Source organism: Zerene cesonia, chromosome 4, assembly GCF_012273895.1.
Source record: "Zerene cesonia ecotype Mississippi chromosome 4, Zerene_cesonia_1.1, whole genome shotgun sequence".
Taxonomy (NCBI): Eukaryota; Metazoa; Arthropoda; class Insecta; order Lepidoptera; family Pieridae; genus Zerene; species Zerene cesonia.
In genome coordinates this window covers 3,801,733-3,819,446 of record NC_052105.1, presented here as the reverse complement: position 1 = coordinate 3,819,446, position 17,714 = coordinate 3,801,733, and the positions used below count along the sequence as shown (strand labels likewise).

The following is a 17,714-nucleotide window of genomic DNA, read 5'->3' as shown; positions in this document are numbered from 1 at the left end:
ATTATTTTGCATGAGTATACCTACGCCCTATGGCGGCAATCAAATAGTGTCAAATGTTATGATTTCGGCGTGGCGGCATCGATTGTTTTAGATTTCAAAAGAAGCCGCCGGCGCGTGTATTATAACCATGTACTTCCGAAAAGCGGCAAATTTCTTTGAGAAGTAAGTACAAAACCTTTGATGCCGCATTATCAAAGTGCCGATGGTTAAAACATAACTATGCATGCACTCAGTTTGATTTTAATAGATATTTTTTTATTCGCTATGTTTATGGTATTAGTCGTAATGCGCATAGGTCCAGTTTTTCATATTCTTTGATACATCGATACAATATTGTAATCATTGAAATAATGTTTCGTATTGGTTGTGATGGTTCTTAATCATCTCAATAGATGGCGTGGGGTGCCCCTTAGGCACATGAAACCGAAAGAGTAGAAGAAATTCGATTACTGTGGCAGGATCACGGGTGGCCGAGAGGCTAGGCGTTGCTACGGTTTGGCAAGAAACGCAGGTTCGAATCCTGCCTCGTGATCAAATTTTTTCTATTCTTTCAAAATTCTCATTTATAAAGCATTTCAATGCTATAAAACTAAAAATTAAATTCTTTGATACAGTTTTTTGCGTCTCATAGAATTCCTAAGCGTACCTACCTATACACCGAACTGTTACACCTAACTACTCAGTGAAATAGCGCTAAGTCCTAGCTGCAAGACGCAAGAGTCTTGCAGGCTATGTCTTGTTCTTGCTCGTCTTGCACGGTCAGTCTTGGTCTTGGTCTTGCAAAAACGCGAGAACAAGACCAAGACTGCAAGACCAACACTGAATTTGGGCAACACTATTTGTTACGTATTTAAAAGTGGGTTTTAAAGTTTTATTTGTGTGTATTTCGTATTTTTGACAAAGGGTTATTGTATATAGAGAGCTTATCCCATACGTGACTAAAAGATACCTCAGTTTCAGAGGTCGTTAAATGTGCAAGAAAGGGATTCTGAAGATTTGCAAATTGGTCCTTAATAGAAAGAAAAGCACGTTTTTTTTAACATTATTTACATTTCACTATTTTTTATATATCTTTTTACCACTAGATATAAAAGTAATTGTCTCAATCCTTTACAAGTATCCTTGTTTATTTTTATGACGTTATGAAAATTAGTATACAATGTGTATCACATACCATTTGTTCTAAACGTTCTGTTATTGTTATAAATTGCTCCGCCTACGTATTATTTTAGTATATCCGATATTTTCTTTTAAATAAATAATAAATAGTAAATATTTTAGTATAACTGTCGATTTTCAAAAAAATTTAAAAAGGAGGAGGTTATCAATCTTTTTGTGTTTATTACCTTATAACTTTTTACTGGATGAACCGATTTTTATGATACTTTTTTTTATTTGAAAGCAGGTGTTGTCTCGTTTACATTTCAATCTACATATAGAAAATAGTGAATAGAAAAACCCCGGGTCTAAGTTTCCTGCGACTACGCGGGTATAGCCGCGGGCGGATAGCTAGTTTCTGATAATTTGAAAGCGCATTAGTTTATTGTTAAAAATAATAATTATTACATAGTCTTTTGTTTAACCCATTCCCATCAATATTCAATCATTTAACGTTTTATATTCGCTTTCGTTTCTTAGTTTTACAAGACAAACATTACGTAATGGAAAGCTATTTGGCACCGACATCTTTCAATGCGTTCAAAGTAAATAAATGAAGTGGAACACAGTAATCAGCCTTATTGGACTAAAATGTAAATGTGCTGAGAAAGTCGACGTCTCAGCGTTCCGAGTTCATTCAGGCCAAAGCTTCGGATCTGTATGAAGTACCAGAGGCGAATTGTTTTCCCGTATATGAAATTTAGATAAGAGCTTATTAAAATAAAGCGCGGAAAAAGACGTTTTCAGCTACTATCTGCGACATTTTCACTTCTATATCCTATTTGTATTTAGCTACAGCTATTTGATGTATAATTTTACGAATTACATGTGCTTGTTAATATAACGACCTATCGGCCTTTTTCGTAGCCTCAATATTAGTTTCACTAAAGTATTAGGTAAATTTTATTCTGGATTAAAAGCATTCACACAAATGTACCGTTTTATCTTTGTACAAAGATTTGCAGGAAATAAATGATAATAAGATATCAAATATGATACGATATCAAATATCTACAAGTGATAGACTGATTGAAGTGCCACCTCTATTTTCTAGCAAATCACGGTTACTTATTATATTACGCCAACAATAAACAATAAGCATATTCTACTACATTTTCTAATGGAAAAGAGTACAGATATGTATGTATATATGTAAAATAAATACTTTTAGAATAATACATGTTTAAGGCAAGGAAACAGTGCTTAAACATAAAGAGATACATAATTTTATATTCCAGGCAACTCGGTTTATTTATTTCTTGCGTTTAAAACAAGCTTTGAAGAAGAATTTAAATTGATTCTTTTATACGCCGAGTGGAAATTCTTTGTTCCAGTGTTGTTCTTTGAGATTGCTGTTTATAAATAATCAAGTGTTACTAATGCGATACAAAGCATATTTATAAAGACTTTTAGAAACTTTTTGCATGGGGAATTGTATTCTTGATTGTTAGTTTAGTGTAATACTAGGTCAATAACCATTCTCGAAATGATAATGAATAAACTCTTAGTGTTTTCGGACATTTTCCTTGAATGAAGTTAAACGTACCTTCAAGGAATGGAAACACGAAAGTGGATGGTGAGTGAGTGATTGGATGGTAAGCAATTTGCACATGAGCATATACGTAATACGTAAACAACGTCACTCATGTCATATTTAAAGCTTGAGTATATTAAGGAATTTACACTTTATAAAGCCAATGTGTATCGCCGACTTAAGTACGTGTATTAATTTATATAATATGGATATCGACTAATATTGCAAAGGAGAAAGTATCTTTGTCTGTCTGCCTGTGTTTTCTACACGCCTAAACCGCTAAACTGATTTTGATGATGAATTTGGTACCAAGATAGCTTAAGCTGAGACAGATCAAAGGTTAGGTTTTGTCCCAGAAATTCCCCCGAATATGAGAATATGAGAGGTTTCCTTAAAGCCGTGGTCGGAAGCTACTTATAAATACTTCATTCCTTACTAGTATCGGAAAATCAACTTACGATTTAATTCAAAATTGCCGCCCATTCACTGAATATACTTTCGAATTATTAAGAGTCTATATTTCATTGTTAATTCAGAACATTGCTATTATTATTTATATTACATAATACAAAAAAGATCACTTACGTTTCTAAGGGCAGGTACGTCCCAAGTTCTAAAATGGGACTACATGTCAACTCCGTAGCAACCACGACAAGAATCACGCCAATTAAAACCCACGTAGCTAAATGGTAACAAAACAATAAAAAAAATCATTCGAATTATAAGAACCTCCTTCGTTTTCGGGATGTCGAATAGAAAGAAAAAGTGTCACATATATATGCTCATTTATACGTTTGTAGGTAAAAGCTCGTGCGAGGAATCAAGAAGCAATTCCTATTAAGGATATATTCTCTTTTCCTTTACTGAATCCATCTCTGAGAGTTGTAATTAGTATGCAAAGTGGGGAAACCGGTGACAATCTGTACATAGGCTATATATACTTCCTTTAGCTCAAGGTAGCCTCCCTCAAAGGCTTTTAGAATCGGACTTTTTCCCAGCCGTGAGTTTATTTAGGTAGTCCTACAGTTTATTAAACACTGAATTGGTTTTTCTTTTAGCTAGATTAAAAGAAAACTGTTTGATTAAAATTCATTACTGGTATGAAATAGGGCGGGTAGTTGAGTAACGAAATTGTCCGTCTTTGAATACTATATCATATAATATATACTATTTTACATATGATAGTCGAGCACGCTTTGGCACGAATTGGGCCAGCTTGCACCGGAGAAGTACCACACCCCCACAGAAGACCGAGCCACAGATAGAGCCGGAGGCACATATCCTTTTTCTAACCCTTCCCAGTCCTATCTTTTTGTAGAGGCGTAAGATCTGCAATCGACCTTACGCCTCCCCATATGTTCATGGGTGGTGATAGCGCTTACCATCAGGCGACCCACCAGCTCCATTGCCGACGATGACATAAAAAACCATATTCTAATAATGCAACTCTAATATAATGTTTATATCGTAACTGAGATATTTTTTTAGTTTTTGGTTAGTATTATGTTATCTGTGGTTAGTCCTTACCAACCCATAAGTGGTTATCGCATTTGAAAAGGTCATTATAAAACATTCGAATTCATATATTTAGATTAAAATAATTTATTTATGCCTTATCTTTTTAAATAAAACAGTGAAAACATAAAAAAAATGTAAATCCACTTGATTACTTAAATCTCACTATGTTCCATTTTAAAAATATTCTCGTCTCTATAATCTCTTTTCTCTAAATGAGCACCCACTTATATCATATATCTTATTGTATCTTACTTGTCACTTATAACTCTCAAAACTTAAACTCAAATTCCAACTATACCGTACTAAAATATCAACTAATTTGTGTACAGCGCTAATTTTAAGAGAACACAATTACAATAAAAGAAATAGGGTCTTATTTATATGTTCTAATATAAAAAAAATACGTCGTCATCAGAGAGCGTCTGTGTTAGGAAAATTCGCGAAAAATAAAATATTTCAGTTACAGTATTCCCGATATAACATACGTAATACATACGATATTATTAAATTTTATTATCATAGAAGATGAATGAAATTTGTATGAAGGCTAAGAAATCATTTCACCCATTTCAAATATATTTTAATATGAAAATGAAAATACGATTTCTATTTACTCTATGTTACGGGACAGATGATATAACAATTGCATAAAACTTTTGTAGTGTTGTAGAAAAACTTGGCATCGTTAAATTATTACTGTGTGAACATTCAGGTTTCTTTGTACGAAAACTAGGCTACGACCTAATGACCAACGTTGGCATTTCAACACCTCTTCGTAGAACTGCTAAAGAATTTCATTTTATTGTGATTTCTATGCTTACGAGCATAAAAAAGGTTTTGTATAGAATTAGTTACGAGTTAAAGAAAAGTTGTCATGGCCATATGCGGTAATTCTACTAATAGTTTAGATTAATGATCATTACTCCAATGTTGCTTTTTGTGTGCTAAAAATTAAAGTTTTGTTTAAAAATATGTATCACCTATTAATCAGTGAATGGATTATTATAAAATAACTAAATAACTTACGCTCTTATTTAAAAAAAAATTAACTACACTGAGAATTTTTATATAAACCAATAAGTTTAATGAGGCCCAACAATAAACAATATGAAAATTTGTGGGGAGCATCAACCATAACGTTGTATTTTTTTATCTTTTATAATGTAAGTTCTAGTTTCCCACCCATGGCTTCGCCAGCGTAGACAAATATAAAGATACACAATACCGAAGTTTCTCGCATAGTTCCTGTTTCCGTGGGATTTCCTGGATAAAAGCTGTCCTCTGTCCTTCCCGGGTCTTAAACTATATTTTTACGAAATTTCATCCGTATCAGTTCAGTGGTCACGTGAAGAATAGACAGAGAGTTGCTTACCAGTTTATGATATTAGTAGGGAAAAACATATTACGTAAAACTTACACTGTTCGCAAAATCCAACAACTTTACTACAATTATTTGCTTGTTTCGTGCATAAACTTTGTTTCAATAAACGTTTCTATGATAAATGGTTCCTTTCAACATTACAGGTATTATATATTATTACCTACGTTTTATACGATCAATAACGTTCATATTTTGGTAACAAGCACGAATTTATAAGATAACACGTTAGATTATTACTATAGAATTCTGAATAAATTATATAATTTAAGACAGTTTTATAGTCACAATTATCATTACTTGGCTCTCTGGGTGCGAATGTTTACTTCCATTTTTATTCTAATTTGACCGGACTATCCGGTCAAATTACCGGACAATCCCTTCAGTCTCACTTCGGTTGTACTGATGTCTAATAAGTAATTTACTTATAAAATTTCTCGTAGTCAAAAAATATTAAAAGCAGCAACAGAATCATTTACTATTATATAGAATCATTTAATATTATACATATACGAAATCATTTTAGTAACAATAAATATGTGTACGATCGTTTAATCTGTAGTAATATCAAAATAAGTTATCCCTGTTAAATTTTGTAACCTTCAATCAACATTTTTGTTTCACAATTAATTAAATTTTCTATTTTTGGAGATGACTTAATTCCTCGTTGCTATTCATTTAAGGGTATTGCCTTCGAAGTTGATTTCTTTTGCTTGACTTCTAACCTTTGGTTGAATTTTCCATGTAATCGGTCAAAACCTATTTAAATGTAATTTTCGCAAATCCGAGATAGGCCAATTAAAATTCTGGAAGAATGATTCTCCCCTAGTTTACGTAGACATCAGTTAAGAAAGCGAATACTCAAATTAATTACATCTCAGCTCAAGTCCTGTAAGAACTTGAAAACAGTAATCCAGAATAAGTTTTATGCGCTGTAGTTTTGTAGTGGAATCATTTTTGGCCTATCGGTCTAAGGTGTTGCCACATCAAAGCGCAGAGCACGAGTTCAAATCTCGTTTCATGATCGAATTCCTGCTATTGTTAAATTTTTACAAAAAACAAAAAGATTTTATTTAACACAGACGCATTTTAGTTTAACCTTATTATAAAACTTTCACATATATTGCAAAATGTTTGTATACAAACATATAAATTTGAACAAACACGTCAAATGTAACTTGGATTTTTCGCAAAAATTGCAGTCATTTAATATAAAATATCTTCCAATAATATAAATTGATCACTTTTATGTACGTGAAATACATATTTCCTCTAACAACTCTCACTATAAGTCATGCGAAATGTGGACATGTTTATTACAACCAGTAAAAGACTTTAATTCCAGAGAAAAACAGTACCGTTTAGAAAAATATTTTATATTATTTTGCCACCTTACTAAAACAGTTAAACTTTTAATCCCGTCCCTCATATTCATATAGGGAAGTTTAAGTTTCGCATACAAAGAACTTTCAAGTATTATACGTCTTATTTATTTAAACTTTTCCCTTTGCAGAGTTATTTCACTTAGCTCTTTGCTTCATCCTTCTGTCTTTTATTCATTTTCTTGATTTTAATATTACATTGTCTCTTCATTTTAGTTTAAATGGAAATGTTTATATTACTATGTGCGTATGTCTAAACTAATATTATAAAGACTTTGTTGTTACCCTCTTTTTAAGATTAAAAACTACTTCTAACTACTGGATCGATTTTCAAAAATTATTTTACCATTAGACATAAGCTGCATCTTTTCTGAGTATCATCTACCACATGCGAAGCCGCGGGGAGCCGCTATTAATTTGTATATTTTTTTTTTGCTATTAAAATATCTATAAGTATGTTTGTATTGTTTATATAATGTATGCATGTATGTTTATTTCTTCTGACTGGCACTCCAACAAGGGGCTACTGAAAATCAGCGCTGCGCATTACGCGTAGCACACGCTGAGTAGATACCCTTTTTATCACCACACCGTTTAGTCATAAGTTCACTTTTTAATTTTAATTTTAATTTTAATCTAAATGTGGTGGTGTTAAATAAACATTATTTCTTTCTTTCTTTCTTTCTATATTTTTACAGACTCACAATTAAATTTTTGTATGTGGCAGTCAAGCACGCTTCGCACGAATTGGGCCAGTTCGCATCGGGGAAGTACCACACCCCCACAGAAAACCGGCGTGAAATAACGTACTGCAGTGTTTCGTTCGGTGAGTGGGGGAGCCGGAGGCCCAAAAACCTTTTTCTTACCCTTCCTAGTCCCTTACTACATTCCTCTCGTCAATACTTTCTTCATCCCTTCCAATTTAAAGTCACAATCGACCTTATGCCTCTCCAAACTTTTATGAGCGGTGGTAGCGCTTACCATCAGGTGACCCACCATCTCTATTCCAGACGATGACATAAAAAAAATAAAATGAGATACATAAATTCACAATTGAATACACATCACAGCTCTTCGCAACATACAGACAAAAATATAAAATAAACAAAGGAATTGCGTCTTTTGTGTTTGTAAAATACACGAGTAAAAAACAAAATAGGTAAAACCAAATTTTAACTCAGTAAAAACAATTTTTAACACAACTTGCAGTTATTTTAAAATTTTGCTTCAATATTTCATACAAGTGCAGCATGCCTTAATTATAAAGACAAAATTACAACATCAATTCAGTCTCAAAAATTAAACCACGAAAAACGCTAACACGCGGGTGAATAGTGAGTTCCCATCGTAACAACTCCATATAAACTAGATAAAGAAAAATCGCAACGGAAAAAGTGTTTCGTACAGGCAATAAAAACTAGATTGATTGACGTGTATTAAGCCATTTTTCTCTGTTGACATGTGTCGGATGTAGCATCACTATTTGAGCGAACAAAATCCAACTGATATATTATGTTTTGGAATAACATTCGAAGAATTTTTCGAGATCCGTGCCTAGAGGGTCTAACGGGTTGCTATTAATTAAGCTACGGTTTATCCATCGTCCTGTCCGTCAGGCGCAGACTCCATTTTAATAAAAGTCATAGATGAAATGCTGAAATTACAAAGAATTGGGTACTCTATAGTTCATACTATATTGTTGAATTCATATTTAGGGCGAATGTAAAGTACTACTTACTAATTAATTACTACCGTATTCTATGATCTTCAAAAATTATAAAAACTTTAAGACGGCTTGTATCCTAATCCTCACCCAACCCAATCTATTATTTTTTGTTCCCTTCTACTGTTTTCTTATATTCCTCCCGTTAAAGGCGGGCAACGCATTTGCAGAGGTCCTATTTATATTCATGGTGTTTGTCGCTTACCATCACGCCACACACTCATTTGGCCGCTATGACATGAAAAATTACAAAATTAAAATTCAGAAAATTTCAAACACTTTGTTTACAAAGATCGTTTTAGATAGAACGATCGAGCGACCGAACGAACGCGACCGATTCGCCTTAGAGAATTACAAATATTTTTGGATAATTACTATCTTTATGAGTGCTTAGTACTAGAACAAATGCTTCTGCAACTTATATCTTAACAACAAGTATGCAACAGGTGTTTATCCTACTTAAGCCATGGTACACTAAAACAATAATAGCAAAACTTATAAACAGTAGCGTATACTGTTTAAGTGCTCTGGGTTTTTGTTTTCTTCCCGACTTAATGTCTCGTATTTAATAGTTAAACAACTGTCAGCTTTCGACGGTACCTAAGTGCTTCTGAAGAGGGATTATCCTAATGCGTAAATGGAAAAATATAATAATTATTATTAACCACGCTTGCAAACTTTTCTTTTTCATCCTTTTTTTGTTTATATTATGATTCAGATAAAGCAAAGTTTTCTTTTGCATTTAAATAATTGAAAGTAAAATTCATGACTGTCTTTACTCCACTTTCGCACTCCTATATTATCTACATGATTCGGACGTGATCGAATAATCGAATGGAGCTTTTCTTATAATGAAAAAAGTCTTTAAACCTTATCACCATGCCTCACCCAAACGTTAAATATAGAGATTGCAGACAAAACATCTAAATAGAGCCTTCCAAAACGGATAAAAACCCGGGTCCTCTGCTATCGTGACCAACTATCTTAAACAAATTCTTTCCGTATTGGAAAGTCGCATCTCATTTTTTCTTCACACAAAAATGAGCTCTGCGCTGATACATTTGAGGCTGATTTCGGCAAATGTTTGGGTATTTTCTTATTTTTTAGTGAAAGCAATAGTATACCACAAGTCCCTTTTACCACGCAAGGCCTACATCCATTTACTCTTATTACTATTACTGTCACCACATCCCGTATCCCATTTCGTTCCTTTGACGTCCTTCTGATGGATTTCTATACGAAAAAGAAATATTTAGTACGTTTTATTTTTTCAAATGAAATGCTTTTCAGAAGAGGTCACACTCCGCACACACATATTAACAACTTCATGCATTAAAAACATATTTAAATTTTCAAAGACATCTATCATGTTTAGAAAGTTTTTAATGAGCGAGAAATTGGAGCGTCTAATTAGGCGTTCAATAAGACATCATATCATTTATATATTTTGCAAGGTCGACTTTATCGAAAAGATTTAAGACACTTTTTTAGAAGCCGCCTTCATCTCGTAGGGTCAGCATTATTAGGAGATTGAATTGTAAAAGCTTTTGGGGCTGATTGAATTGCGAAGGTTGTATGTCAAGTGATTCGTTAAACCAACCGCTCTGGAATCAATATGGCACCTTGAATTGACCTCACCTTTACTTCTTTGCTCTTACTGGCTCACGGCCAGAAATAACTTCAGGAAAGATTGATTTTTTAAACTGGGACATTGTTTTTTTACGGCTATTTATCTTTTAATAAAATACAATGCATTTATTAATTGCTAAATTGTATGGAATAAGAACATAGTGCTAAATGTAAATAAAGAACTGAAACAAAATGTTTCAAAGGGGGAATGATATTAAATAAAAATCTCCATCGATCGCAATTGTTTTATGTAGGTATTGGATAACAACTTTTAACTTAGAAGCAAGAGCGATGGCCGATGCATTATCATATTGTCTGTATTATATAATAACCTCTTTAACTTATTTTGGTAAACTAGTTGAGTGGTTTGTGGTTATTTTGTGGAGACTTAGAATGAACAAGTTATTTAATAAAATTAACATTATTACTTAAAGATACATATTAGAATCACAAATAATACGCACTTGTCTCAGGTTCCTAAATGTTATTTAATAGGTCGTGGCACAAAACCAATTGTAGCAGATTTTTTGTATGAGAGGATTGCAATAGAAACGTAACGATCATTTATATATTTTATAATGTGTATACGAAGGATGAACGCTTTCCATATAATGCTTATTGGGACTAGCTTGAATGAAAACAATATAATAAAGTATGATTTTTCAAAGAGAATTTCTTTAATATATATGTCTTCCTTGTATTAGAAAATATTATTATCAATATTTGTCCAATTTCGTTCCCTTATAAATTGAATGAGACACATTATAACAAAACAGAATTTAGCTAATAAAATACCTATACATATTACTTCACGATTTATTTTCGATTTACTGCCTTAATTAAATCTAATTAGTCCATGTAAGCTTTACTAAACATAGATTAACTTAATACGGTTAAGGGTTTAGATTTAGGGTAAATAGGACGAGGGACCAGGAGGGCGAATAAATGTTACTTTAAAACATACAATTTCATGTTATTTTTTAACGTAAATGATGTAAACTAGACCCTTTTACGTAGGTTACATGTAGAAAATGAGATGAGAAAAAAAGTAGTTCATTCACACCACGAAATGGTTTTCTCATAAACAACGAGCTTCACTCACACACACACACACACACACACACACACGCACAACCACACACACGCACAACCACACACACAATCATGCTCAAAAATTTTTTGAAGCTCTGGCTTCGCGTGTATTAAGAGTTTTATAACATTTCAATATTCAAAATACTTGAATACATTGCGCTTCTTTAATATGATTTTCTATTCAGTTATAGTTATAGTTATAAACGAATATGAATTCAAATGCTTCACAGCTTGAATGTGACTCCACTAATTCATTTATTATTAGTTCGTTCTAACAGGTCCGTGGGCGGAAAATCCTATTATAACTTACATCAGACGCTTTATTATTGAGTATAGTATTTACAAACGTATGGAAATCTTTTTCTTATTATTTTCTAAAAGATTACGGTGAGGTACTTACTCAAAATCATGTATTTTTATTGTTTTTTAATATATATAGTGTACAGCGTTCGCTTGCTTCTATCATAAATAATTATCTATACAAAACAAATTAAATATTTTCATAAATATAATATTTATAAAGCAATAACCAAGCAAACCGCGAGCAATCGATTACAGCATACACACCAGAATTCACAGAACCTATTTGTGAATTATACGGGCCGAGGGAACGAGGGCCGACGGAATGGACCAACGTAAGAAAAAATAAACGCAAAATGAATGGGCACCCTTCGCTGTAACTTTTTTTGATGTATAAAAACGGTTCGGTACTTTATTGACTCAACTTTGTCGGAAGATTATAAAAGTTCACCGCCACACATATTGGTTTCTGAGGAAAATGTCAGATTTGAATGAAATGAAGTGTTCAGACGATGTTTGTTATAATATAATATGAACAGAGAGCTATTTATAGCTGGGCTTTATATATTTAATGATTGTTTTACTATGATTACTGTAATTTTCATGGAAATATCAATGTCTAATTGTATACACAATTAAATTGCTTGCTTGAAAGCATATTTTATGCAGTCGCTTTATAATTTGAAGATTGTATTCAAGCATCTGGAATATAAGATAGATAGTAATTTATCAAAGGACTGGGCTTACGGTTTTCTTCTATTAGGTCAATTTTTAATAATGCCATTTAAAATTAATTTTATAGATATTTATATAATAACATAAAGCGTTTAACAATACAAAAATCTATTTGTCATAAATAATAAAACGCTAAAATATAGTGCTACAATTCTTTATCGAAATTCGAATTTTAAAGATCAAATGGCTGTTTTTTGTGGTCGTATTCAGTGAAAAGGGGCAATGGAAAAATGGTAGTGTATAAAAGCGGTTTTGTAGATCCTATGTTACAGCTTGCTCTCTATTATGCATTCACTGCCTTACAACGGGGATATTGGTTTACCCTAGTCGGTTACGTTAAAAGGTTTGTTTTTTCCTTTTTAATCCATTTCTTTAATAATAAAGGCCCGGCGATCGTTATCGATTCGAATTGAGTTGATAGTGTCTTTTATGTGAGGAAGCAACCTCGTGTATATTGTAAACGTTAGTTGAAGAATAGACGGTTGTTTATCAACAATCAACAGTCAAACGTTGTCTATATCCAGATACCTACTATATCCTTGCCCCTGCCACGAGAAAGTTAGATAAACAAAGAAAGAACTGAACACACTTTCGCATTCATGATAGCCTAAGTAATTATAATAAATAGGTATAAGGAATATAAATACGTAATTTTCTTTAAATGACGATCACATATCGCCTAGTATAAAATCATTTTTGGACTGTATATTTATCAACCAATGTACTAAAAATGTGTATCTTTTTGGGAATAAATAAAAACATCTACACAATTTTATTCCAAAACAAACCGAGCATTTAATATCTCATAAGCATATTTTAATGAAATATATAACAGTGATAAAGCTTATTACGCACTCTCCTCATTTGATGAGACATGACACGAATATGGCTTTATAAGCGTCGAAATCGCCAAGAAAATATTGATGTCACGTACACGACACACATAAATAATGTCTGGCATTTCCTTTGAAAATTATTTCCTAGAACGTGTGAAGGATCGCATTAATTACGTAGCAATTAATTGTAGAAACAGCCTGTCACGTTGCAAATTTTGGGGCGACCTAATAGTAAACTAGAATAGTTGTTATACAAATAGGAAGGTACGAGACCCTTGTATGTACTTTAAATATTCATTTTGCGTTTGTTGTACGATTCAATACTTTATAATTATACGAATTGTATATTTACCAACTTTGCATGGGTTATTAGTTGTTTAAATTACATTTAAGAGAACCCTATAAATAACATTATTATTCGAATAGTTCAATATTTATTAAAGAATTACTCCCTTTTTCATTGTTAGTTGCCAATTAATTCGTTGAGTACATAATGATGATGAAATTATATACAAACGTTTAATTCCTAAGAAATAAACTTATATTTTAAATTTTAAATCAAAGCAATAAAAAGGATTACAGTGGAATGTATTTATTTTGTTAAATTAAATAAAGACGTTGGTTTAACTCTAAGCAAATTAAATGTGGAGTCATTTATATAATCCAGCTTTGAACATTTGCTTAATGTTGTTTAGAAACACTAAGGTTATTTGATGTTGGTGCAAAAAAAGGTTGGTGTAAGAGGTTTCTTTGCTCCATTACATAAACAACAATAATTAATTTTCGTTCTGAAAGGAACTTTGTCGGAGTTTGGATTAATTTCAGTAGATCGGTCATCACGGATTTTGTAATTTAATATTCTAATAAGGTTCTATTCCTCATACGTAATGTTAATCGAAATTCATTATTTTGTGAAATATTATTGTAATTTTTTTTTTATTAAATTAATATTGAAGGGGAAAAATTGTGGATGGAGATATTATTACATATTTTTGTATTTTAATATTAAGATATAAGTGCTTCAATAACAAAGGTCAAAAAATAAATTCAAATACATGAATTCGAATTGATTCTTACTATACTCAGTATACATTTACGACCAAAAACCAAACATTTTTATCGCATTATTACATAACATCAATTCCACGCATACATTCAATATCAGCCTTCCAGCAAGTCAACTGTAAATGCTTAAATTTGCCTTGGAAAATAATATAATAACATAGGATACGTACCCAATTGACTAAATAAACACAGCGCCGCCGGGAGCCACATCACTGTTGTCCCTTTTCACATAATTACCTAACCACAATATCACTTACATCACATGGGTTCGTTATATATCACCTCACTTCACTGTCACTGTCTTATTACACCTCTGTAAATGTATAAAATCATGAAATGTTTGGCGGTAAGAGATTAATGCTAATTTCTTCGATCATTGAGTACAACTTTATACACAATATTATACAAAAAACATATCATGTGTACCGTGTATTTGTACAGATTTTAGTGTTTTTCACACGACTGTCGACTATTACTCGTAATCGTGTAAAGTGTGGCTATTTCCCTTTTAACTCCACTATATAAAAGTAGTTCTGACGTGACGTTTGAATTTTTAACAACCATTTAGTTGGTAGAGGGAGGGAGGACTGGACTCTGATGAAAATGGTAGCTTAAAACTTAATAAATCTGAAACTAAAAAATGACATTTCTATTTCTATTGACTATCACGATTTAATTAAAATAAATAATAAATGTATTGAATGTAATAAATATAAATAACAGCAACAAATAACATAAAATGTTAAAATTTTGTGCCAAGGATACTTTATCATTATAGCGATCAAATTGCCTTGTTAAAGCAGGAACGAAGAATTTCTTCTAATATTTTATAATTTATTTGATAGCATGACCGTATTTCAGAGTTTAAAATGTATTCAGCGTATAATAAAATCACACCAGCATATTCATTAAAACTTAACGTTAACTCAGTACAAATTAACGTTACTATAGTAGATTTGAAACGTAAACTTCGGCTTCATATGGTAATTAAACAATCTAGATCATAGTACTCTGAATAATCTCCGATATAGATAGCCGTTTGATCTCGTAGCTGAAGCAAACCCTACCATATGGAATTGATTGGGAACGTCTTTGTAATCAATGTTTGTGGAATACGTAGCCTGATAGAAAACCAGTTTTGTATTTGTCCGAAATCAAAGCGGAGCATAGTGTACCGTACAGCACCATTTAGAGGGATCAATGCGAAATCTCTTTTGTGTGGTAGCAACGTGGGGGATGAAAAATTCAACTACACTACTTTTTTAACTCAAAGGCTCTCTATTGAAAATTTCTAAAATTTACAAATTCCTTATTTCCTATAAATCTTTCTTTCTTTCTTTCTTATTTGTGGTCTTTACGTTCATTGAATTTCATTTTAATTTTTTTATGTGGGTGTCGAGTACGTTTCGGAACGAATTGGGCCAGCTCGCCCCGGGGAAGTACCACACGTCCACAGACAACCAGCGTGAAATAGAAGCATACGTGAGTGGGCTAGCAGAAGGCCCGTTTTTTTTCCTTACCCTTCCCAGTCCATTTCTTCTTTCCAGTCGTCAATACTTTCCTTATCTCTTTCCCCTTAAAAGCGAGCAGTATATTCGCAAAGACAGTATCTCTGCAAATGTTCAGAGGCTGTGGTTTACCATCAGGCGAACCATCAGCTCAATTACCAGCTAATGCCATAAATAAATAAAATTTATTAGACAACAAAGGCAGTCTCTAGATTGCCTTGATGCCATTGAAGATTAATTCTAATTAATCTTCAAAAATTAATCAGCTGATTCGAATCTCAAGCAAAGAAAAACTACTTGTCCAGTAATCGCTACTACAAGTCTATTAAGTAGAACACAAAGCAAAGGAAAAAGTCTTCGGCTAACAATTTCAAAAAACAAACGCAACAATTTTTGCCTTCATATTTCCCTATTATGTTGAGAAAAATACGGAAAATAATAGTATAAGTAATAAATGGAGACCGGAAACTATGGCTAATATTTTTCATTAAAGAATGGCGGAGAAAAGAATCCTCGCTTTCAAGTATTGCGAATTTATACTTCCCCAATCGACTGCAGGCTAAGAAGGGACTGGGATGATATAAATTTGCAAGGAATGCGGAGCTGCGAAGACGTTTTCGAAGCGCCCAATAAAAGCGTTGAATAGTGCTATTGAGATCTTACGCTTGTCGATAAAATATATTCGCCGACGCTTGTATTTCTTTTGATAAACAGAGTCGTGAGCTTATTCCTGCCTTACCTTACCTGCACAATCATTGCGATAGGAAGTCTATAAATCTTGTAAGTAGACCGCCTATTTAGATTTATCTATCGACGGCATGTTGTCCACAATTTGGGATTATCTACAAAGACCCAAATCCTTCAAGAGTATAGTAAAAAATTGGGGAATAGGTACTTCGTCCATATTATGTCATGCGTATCGTGTCATATCTTTGTTGGCGTTTTCATTGGGATATGATATCATTTCGATGTGAACCTTTTGTGATGGAGGGATATAATAGACAAGTTTGGAGAAATCTGCCCTAACCAAATTGTCATATTATATTATGCGGGCGTGTTTAGCTTTGGGAATCATTATTGTATGGAACGTATGTAAATGAAAGTTTAATTTATGCGAAAAATTGTAATTGGAAGTTGGAAAATATCTTGATATTTAGTTATTCAAAGGATCCTCCTTTAACGATTAATTAATTCATTTATACACGCAAGTATTAAATCAACTATATAGATTAGAATATCATGAATAGAAACAATGCAACAAAGGTTCCCTATACTTTACTGAAAAATAAACAATGTGAATAAACTGTGAAAATCCTGACTGACTACATTGAAGCGCTCGGAACTTAAAATTTTGCATAGAGATTTCTTTTAGATCTTAGACGACGGATAACGGATTTACCGCGTCTCCGTATTCTAGATAAAAATTTCAAAGGAAATTTATGAGCACCTTATCTGATATTATAGCCTCATCATTCTCTAAAATGGTCTAACTTATCTGTGAATATTTTTAAAAGCTTTCACTTCAAGCAAACTAGTTTTGAGACAGACAAAACGATAGACACTACATGAGCTCTCGATTTTAATTTAGATTTATAATTTTATTTCAACAAAAGTAACAGATGACTTAAGTAAAAAAAAACGCGTGTAACAATCTTAATCAATAAAGATAAATACAACAAGGACCACAAAAACCTATACACCAAAGTAAATGCATTATTTCCCTAACTCTGCCCCTTCCTTGCTTGACCTTATAATCGTATCTAACACTGATTTTGTCGCCAAGCATGGTCAGAGTGCTGCAGATGCGTTCTCCTATCACAATCTTATTTTCCTTTCTTATAATATTCGACCTCCCA

At 32.6% G+C, this 17,714-nt stretch overlaps 1 protein-coding gene across 2 annotated transcripts in view; it reads right to left on the bottom strand.

Moving 5' to 3' along the window:
- LOC119839725 (hemicentin-2-like) overlaps positions 1-17,714 on the bottom strand; it is a 67,876-nt gene that overhangs the window by 36,271 nt on the left and 13,891 nt on the right. For both annotated transcript variants that reach the window (XM_038366159.1, XM_038366158.1), the window contains exon 2: positions 14,521-14,663. In XM_038366159.1, the coding sequence (XP_038222087.1) occupies positions 14,521-14,560 (40 nt within the window). In that variant the 5' untranslated portion in view covers positions 14,561-14,663. The remainder of the gene's footprint in view (positions 1-14,520; positions 14,664-17,714) is intronic.